General features: G+C 31.4%; 1 protein-coding gene and 1 long non-coding RNA gene across 3 annotated transcripts; one reads left to right on the top strand and one right to left on the bottom strand.

Annotated features, from left to right (window-relative positions):
• Window positions 1-606: 606 nt before the first annotated feature.
• LOC120083430 (reticulon-like protein B9) lies at window positions 607-3,940 on the bottom strand. The gene is made up of 5 exons (XM_039039191.2): window positions 3,598-3,940; window positions 3,175-3,355; window positions 2,232-2,373; window positions 1,203-1,272; window positions 607-922 (listed from the first exon to the last, which is right to left on the bottom strand). Exons 1-5 carry the CDS (start codon window positions 3,692-3,694, stop codon window positions 753-755), a joined length of 660 nt encoding a protein of 219 aa, XP_038895119.1. The 5' UTR covers window positions 3,695-3,940; the 3' UTR covers window positions 607-752.
• Window positions 3,941-4,011: 71 nt separating this feature from the next.
• Window positions 4,012-5,649, top strand: LOC120083649 (uncharacterized). 2 transcript variants are annotated; one of them, XR_016528662.1, is made up of 3 exons: window positions 4,012-4,966; window positions 5,080-5,134; window positions 5,272-5,649. It is a non-coding gene; the product is annotated as an uncharacterized LOC120083649 (long non-coding RNA). The 2 variants fall into 2 exon arrangements; XR_016528661.1 differs by having other exon boundaries at window positions 5,080-5,649.
• Window positions 5,650-7,681: the final 2,032 nt, after the last annotated feature.

Genomic DNA, 7,681 nt, shown 5'->3' with positions numbered 1-7,681 from the left:
TCGTTCTCTTGTGAGCAACCCTCCCTATTAGTGAAAATCAATTGGAGGCTAAAAAAATACAATACATTAAAACCATAACCACATATATTTATAAATTGACTCTAGAGTTTCCCAGTCTTCTAAGGTCGATGAATAGGTATATGTTCAACAGGTCACACCTCTAATTAAAAGTAAAGAAATCCTAAATTAGTCCAATTATTGTACCATGGATAACAATACGTAAACGTATAATTAGAAACTTTGAATTGTTACCTATAAATGAATTAATCTAATTAATTCCAGCAATATTTAGGGTGTATTTGAAATACATTTTCAAGATTTTAATTTAAAAATAAGTCATTTGAAAAAAAATTGGAGTGTTCAACAACTACTCAATATAACTTTTCAATAAATTTTCAAGTGTATTTTAATCTATTTTTATAAAGAATATTTAAATAAAAATGAATTCTTTAAAAAATAATTTTTTTCAAGTCAATCCATAGGGCCCTTAATCCATGATTTTTGTTTCTTTTGAAAACATCTCGTAAAAACACACCAACTATCCACGTTACAACAATAGTAAATACACGAGGTAGTATATATGGAAATTGTAGTTTAATCTAAAGATGATAAAACTCACTGAATATATTTATTTAGAGATGGAGAATTTTAGTTTATTACATGAAAAGACATTATTAATTAATATGATTTATATAAATAATAACAAAGTATACATACATATATAAATATATATTTGAAGCAAATTAATTAAATTATCTGAGTTTCTTGTCTTTGACAGGTCCTCTTGGGATCTTGTTGAGGAATTTGGCATCAAAATTTCTGTAAGATTTCTTGGTTTGAGAAATGGCCTTCCCAGCAAACTGATCAACCTCTTCTTCATACTTTTCATACAGAAATGGCAAAGTTTCCAATGCCACAAATCCTTCACATATATAACATACATCAATTTTTCGATGAAGATTATATTATAAATTTTGTCAGAAGAAAATTACAATTTAGTTCTTATGGTTAAGATAAAATCTTATAAATGGTCTCTATGATTCGATAAAATCTTTATAAATAATGCTAATTAATGTAGGAACCATTTATAAAGATTTTATCGAATCATAGAGATTATATTCCAAATATTAGTTACAGGGACTAAATTTTTAATTTGTAATTTAATTTATAACAATGTAGAGTGTGAATGAGATGTTTCTTACCGAAATAAAGGAGATTGAGAAAGCTAAAATACGATCCAATCACTGACAAAAGATACAGGGAAACAATTGCCTGAAAAGGTGATCATTAACAAACCCATGAGAAAATGTCCTCTACTTCAAGTTATTCTATTTTATCATTTTAAGTTTCATGAAACTTAATTTTGAAGGGGAGATATTTATCCTTTCTTTGCCTACATTAAAACTTCCTTTGCTAATCTTTTTATTTTTGTTTTTTTTTTTTTTTTTTTTTAAAAATTAAGCCTATATCATCTACATTTCTTACCATGATTTACGTTTTTCTTAATAATAATGGTTGAATTCTTAGTTAAATTCCAAAAATCGAAATTACTTTCTGAAAACTACTTTTTTTTAGTTCTCAAAATTTGATTTAGTTTTTTAAACCATTGGTAAAAAAACAAAAACAAAAAATAAAATGTTTACAAAATGGGACCTAAATTTTTTACAAATAAAAAAAGAAAGAACACAAATATTTACTTCTCTAAAGGAAATAATTGTTGTACCTAATCTCATGTTTTTATTGTCTTTAACATCGTAAAAGTCAAATTTTTTAAAAAAATTATTTTTTATAAAAAAAATTGACACATGATAGCCTTTCATTGAGTGTTGTCTGAATTGCACAAAAGATGTGCAGTCTAGGTTTCTTTTAATATTGTTTTTAAATATAGAAAAATAAATTAAAATATTTACAAAATATGACAAAATTTTAAAACTGCCAATGAAAGAAGCTGATAGACACTAATAGACTTTTATCAAGTTAGTAAATAGATAACAAATTAAGCTAATAATTCATAGATAAGATTAGTGTCTATCATTGATAGACCGTAACATTTTACTATATTTGTAAATAAGTTGACTCATTTTTGTATATTTGAAAATAATTTTTATATGTAACTAAAAAAAATGGTGATTTATAATTTTAATTTTAAAATAAAAATGATAATGTGATATTTAGAAATGTTGAAAAGGGAAAAGATGCATACACATATAAATAAATTTTAAAAAAAATACCAGAAAGAAGAGTGGGAGATCTTTTCCATAAGCGATATCGAAAATCTTGGTTAAGAACTGATTGATTCTTTTGTGGAAAGTGGAAGCAACTTCTTTGAATGTTGATTCTTTTAATATTGCTTCTGGAAACCGTGGAGGATTCCTGTTCGTATATTTATATATATATATAATATCATCCCAATTTTATCAGCAATTAATTCCAATAAAATATATATATATAATCCAACCACACACAACTTGCATATCAGTATATATAATATATACACATTTTTGTAATATATCTATATAAGTATACATTTTAGTCCTTTAAAATAAGTCTTAAGGTCTATTTAGATTGATTAGATAAACAAGTCATTATTATTTAAACTACTTCGATAAAAAAAAATATTTCAAAAATTATTTTGAGTGGTTGCTAAATATTTCAATTTTTTTTTTAAAATAACTTGTTTTCCAAATTAAACATTTGAAAAGTTAACTCAAATACATTTTGAATGTTAATTAGTTTATGGCTAACTTTTATGGTAAAAATGATAGCATCAAGTAACTAACTTCATAATTATCTTTTCTTTAAAAGATTAACTTCAAACTCCCAATAAGTATTTATTTAAAGAACATCAACTAAATTTAAATTTTTGAAAGTGGGGGAATAAATGAAATGAATTTCAAAGTATAAGAATTCAAATGATATTTTAGCAATATATTATATTAAAGATATATATTTACCAATTTGATATAGTACTAGTGAAAGAAAAACACATCATATTAACAACTAAAATGTTGCAAGTATTTATATCGACGATAAGATGTAATTTGCTTTTAAACTTAGTGATACATTTTAGTACGCATGAGAGTGATGTAATAGTAAACCCGAACATAATTCAACTACTTAATTTATGTATATACTCGGTAGAGAAAATGATTTGATGAGTATAGAAACATATACCATTTGAAAAATTCAGCACCAGTGCACCAAATGAAGAAGATGAGCATGGAGGTGATAGAGAGGTGGCAAATGAGAGTGACAAAGTTGTATTCAACAACCTCAAACAAAAACCATAAAACTGTCATTCCCAACAGCAATCCAGCCGACAACTTCGTGTCTTTCCATAACAATATGTCCGCAACTGCCCATATTATCCAAAATTATATTATTTTTCTCATTCATCATCATCAACAACACATTACCATAAAGAACCCAACAAATATTTCCCACATAAACAAGAAAGAAATCTAGAGGTTGGATTAATTCCTTTAGGTACCACTCCAATTGCTGGCTTCAATTTTCCTCACTTTATTTATCACAATATAACATGTTGCATATACGAAGAGTAATCAAATTAACTAGGCATTATTGGAATTTTTTTACCTCTCCCTCCTCCAAAAATTTCATGAATTGGGCGGCGGCGGCCGAAGAGCTTCGACGGAGGTACCGAGTCATCGTCAGAGTCGGAGTAGGTCGACATGATATGGGAGAAAGAGGTGAAGTAACTAAGAGGTCAAGGATTTGTTTAGAGGTCTTGCAATGAGGTGGCTATGGGAAGGTTTAAAATTAGGTGTAGTATATGAAAGGGGGGGATGGAGGGTTCTAAGCTTGATAGTAAAGAAAGCTAAGTTAAAGGAAGGAATGGCTTGTGGGATATGGCTGTGTGGCTCTCTTTCTTTTCCTTTTGCATGCCCTTTACTACAAGAAAGGCAGTTCCTCATCTTTTCATGTCAATTCATTTCATGGTCCTTATAAAGACAATGACTTGTATATGTTAATCAACCTTGTATATTTGGTTTTTTATTCTACAACTATATATATTCTTAATATCATTGAACTGTTGCCATTCTTTTGTTGGGATGTTGTCGTAGTGTTGTAGAAAGCAAATGTAACATGGAATCTTCGTTTAGCGAATGATGGAGTGCGTGGAGGAAAATTTTTCCATACATATATATGTATGATTCTTTTTGCTTACTACTTGAATAATTTGATATGTTTGTATATAACATCCTCAGTTTGGAATAAATTGGGATTAATTATCATAAATTGTTGGGCTTTATTTTTATTTTTATTTTTTTTTAGTTTTTGGATTTTGGAATAACTTAAAACAATTGAGGAGATAATGATGTGGTTTTAAATTGATTTAAATATTTGAAAAGATTTAATTTGTATCACATTGATGGAGTTTATGCACTTTAATTTTAGTTTTTGGAGTCTAAATTAAGGTTATTTGAGAAGTTAATTGGTTTATTAATTTGATAGAATTTTTTGGAGATTTTGAAGATATTGTGATAAAATATTTTATTTATCTTTTTAAAACTTGAAAAAAATGAAAAAAAAAATGGGATATTTGAAATTAAAAGAGAGTGAAAATAGGCAAAAAAAAATCAGAAAAAAAGACGCAGTTCAATTTTTCAGCAACAACTTCCACAAAATTATTGATTTTCGAAGTTTGAAACATTGGATTGTGTTGAAATTTGGTCAATCTGTTCATGACATATAGAGTCTCGTTTTGAATGGTTGGATCATTGTTTAGAGCTGTGGTTTGTCGTAATTGCTGCTGAATAGAATCTGTAAAATTGGTAAACCCCCCTTCCCTCTCACTCTTGCAAACCTTCCTCATGCAAGACCCTCACTACCAGCCGCTAGTCTAAACAATTTGCGTCTTCTGATAGCAATGCCCGCTGCCTGTCTATGGTTTCCACCACCGCCATTGTTGCTAGCGCCATTATCGCCGGAATTGATATTTTGAGTAAGTTATTTAGTGTTTTATGGGTTTTCTTAGAAGATCTTGAATAACCATTATATTTTGGTTTACATTTTGGCTTACCCATATTATTTTGATGTTAAAATTGGATTTTATAGACGCTCAAGGTGTTTTCCGACAAGATTAAAATTGTTCGGCGTCCTTCTTTATAAGGTTTTAGGTCTTTGTTGAGAATTTTTGGATACCCATTAAGTATCAGCTTAACTTTTGTTTTAATTGTGATTTTTGGAGGTTGAATTAGAAGGTCTGTTATTGTCCATTAGAGTTAAAGGTTGATTTTGATGATATAGTTGTTGGATCGTGTTGATTTTGAAGCTTCGAAGTGGTGTTGGATCAAACCACGTGTTGGGTAAGTTGTTTGTTGACATTTGGGTTCAGTTATGATTGGAATTGTGTCCTAAACATTGGGATTTAATTTCGATTTATGTTTTTGGATTTATTCAAGATTCAAGGTTTTGCGAAATTAAATTACTAGCTATTTGGACTTAATTCTAAGATAAGTGATTTACTACCGGTTCGTTCCTCGAACCCAAGTTTGTGTTAAGGTTGTGATTGCACTGAAAGCATGATTATATTTTGATGAGTTGAATTGATATAACTTGTTAGGTTGGACTGTTGAGGGTGTTCTAGAAACCTATGTTAATGTTATAGAAAATATGATATTATGTGAAGGTTATGTTATGTTTGATTGATGGATGAACTGTTAAGAATATTTTGAAAACTCATGAGATATGTCACTATGTTTATTATATATGTTATGGCTTGTTATGAATTTGGACAATGTATGTTGAATGTTGGATTGATGGTGATTGTTAGCACCCCTATCGGATTGTGTTTGTAAATCCCTAAACCTATTTTACTAATTAATTGTGTTTAAGTTTTTATGATTATGAGTTAGTAGTGTTTATGTAGTTGAATGTTATGTAAGTATGTTATGATTGTGTATAATATTTAAAAGAGGAAAATTTCCTAAGTATGAGTAGTTGAGCTCTCAGATGAGACAAGAAAACTAACACTTGATGGAAATCAGAGGACTAGATGCGATGAAGGCATATGTTACTATGTGAGTAAGGGTCCAAGGGCTATGCGATGACAAAGAGCATTGAGGCACGTGTAGAGGTTAATGAAGGCATTAATGTGCGGAAGGCCTAAGCATGAGCGCCTAAGGCAAGCAAGTATATTCGCGGGCTAGCAATGCGGTCATTGAGGGAGTACAGCATTGTTTATGCATTGGGTAGAAGGGAGACTTGCATGGATGCAAGCCTATATATTGGTAAAAGGCTTAAGCACCCAGCTTAATCACCCAATTAGTGGGCTAAGTGGCCTGATTAGAGGCCATAAGTGAGCTTAGTGCATCAGGTGTCATCTTAGGGATGTTATCTGATCATGAAGCCCTTAATATAAAAGAAAGTTAAGAATGAGGAGCTCGGTTTGGGCATTCTACTCGTGCTAAAGGATTTTTACTGCCAACCTGAAGCTTGAACAGTGAAGAAGTTAATCCAAACTTTTTGGAGGGAAATTCTTATGGAATTTAGCTAAAAGTTGAATAATTCCTCAAGCGCTTGAGATACTCAGGTTACTCGGACAGGTTGTAAAGATTGAAGAATTCCAAACTCATAGAAAGGAATCAGCGACTGGAATTTTAAGGCAAGTTAGTTAAGATGTTTGGGAATGAGTTCTTAGAAGGAAGTCTCATGAGATAAAGTCTGGAATTTGAGTTCTTCGAGCTGGAAAAGTAAATCTAGAATTTTTGGTTGGATGAGCAAGCAAGCAACTACCACCCAAGCATAAGCAAGTAGCTGACCGGCTGAAGTCAAGTATGGGCTAGTGTACATAGGTGAGGGTATGCGATAGAGTAAGCAGGCACTGACCAAAGTGAGCACACCAAGTGTGTGAGAGGTTACGTACAATGGAAGAGGCGCGTTGAGGATTGCGGCCATGAGCGCCCATCGCATAGGCAAGGTAGATGCATCCTAATGCCAATGAGCACTGTATGCGGATTGCTACCCACTTAACTAATCGTAAGGTAAAACCTGATTAAGGGTGGTAAAGTGCTGAGTCCTCTAATGAAAAATACATCATATAATTATATCTAACTTCTTAAGTACTACTGATTCCTCTAATGAAAAATACATCATAGTCCTACTATGTTAGAGGAAGGCTAGAAGAGAGTAGCTCATTCCCGGCAAAGTAAATCCTTCTCAGGCGAAAAAAAGATATGGCACCACATTGTTCAATTCCCGGAATCAGCCCTTAAGAGAGCAATTTATCTACTTACCCCTGAATCAGGGAAGGAGTGAATTCCTTCTTGTGTAGTTGAGTTCCCAGCAAAGTGGTAGGTTTGAGTCGGCAATCTGGCCACTCACACCCATACAAATCAAAGAACGGCCCTCATAGGTAGGAGTTCCCAACTCACTCAGGATTAAGGTCATGTTACCTATGGTCATCCTAGTGAAATGAAAGTTTCTGTCATGAACGGCATTATATAACGAGACTAAACATTTTGTGGTCTGGTCTTATACAAACTCTTTTGTATAGAGAATCCCCACTCGCATGTCTGAACATAAATGTTCAAGATCAGACCATTTATAACATTTTACAACACTTGTAACATCTACAAAGCGGGTCACACTCGTAGCGTCAACAGGATAAGGTTCCCCTCATTTATCCATATACTATAGACTATTTAGGTTATCACTT

Source organism: Benincasa hispida, chromosome 3 (assembly GCF_027475165.1).
Source record: "Benincasa hispida cultivar pf3 chromosome 3, pf3_genome.v1.1, whole genome shotgun sequence".
Taxonomy (NCBI): domain Eukaryota; kingdom Viridiplantae; phylum Streptophyta; class Magnoliopsida; order Cucurbitales; family Cucurbitaceae; genus Benincasa; species Benincasa hispida.
This window is presented reverse-complemented; position numbering and strand designations above follow the sequence as displayed.

Bases quoted from the DNA above. Each gene is read 5' to 3' on its own strand.
- LOC120083430 (XM_039039191.2), bottom strand. From the start codon at position 3,694: ATGTCGACCTACTCCGACTCTGACGATGACTCGGTACCTCCGTCGAAG. The intron at 1,273-2,231 runs GTATTTTTTTTA...TCACCTTTTCAG, and splicing joins ATCTCCCACTCTTCTTTCTG to GCAATTGTTTCCCTGTATCT. The intron at 923-1,202 runs GTAAGAAACATC...ATATATGTGAAG, and splicing joins TCTCAATCTCCTTTATTTCG to GATTTGTGGCATTGGAAACT.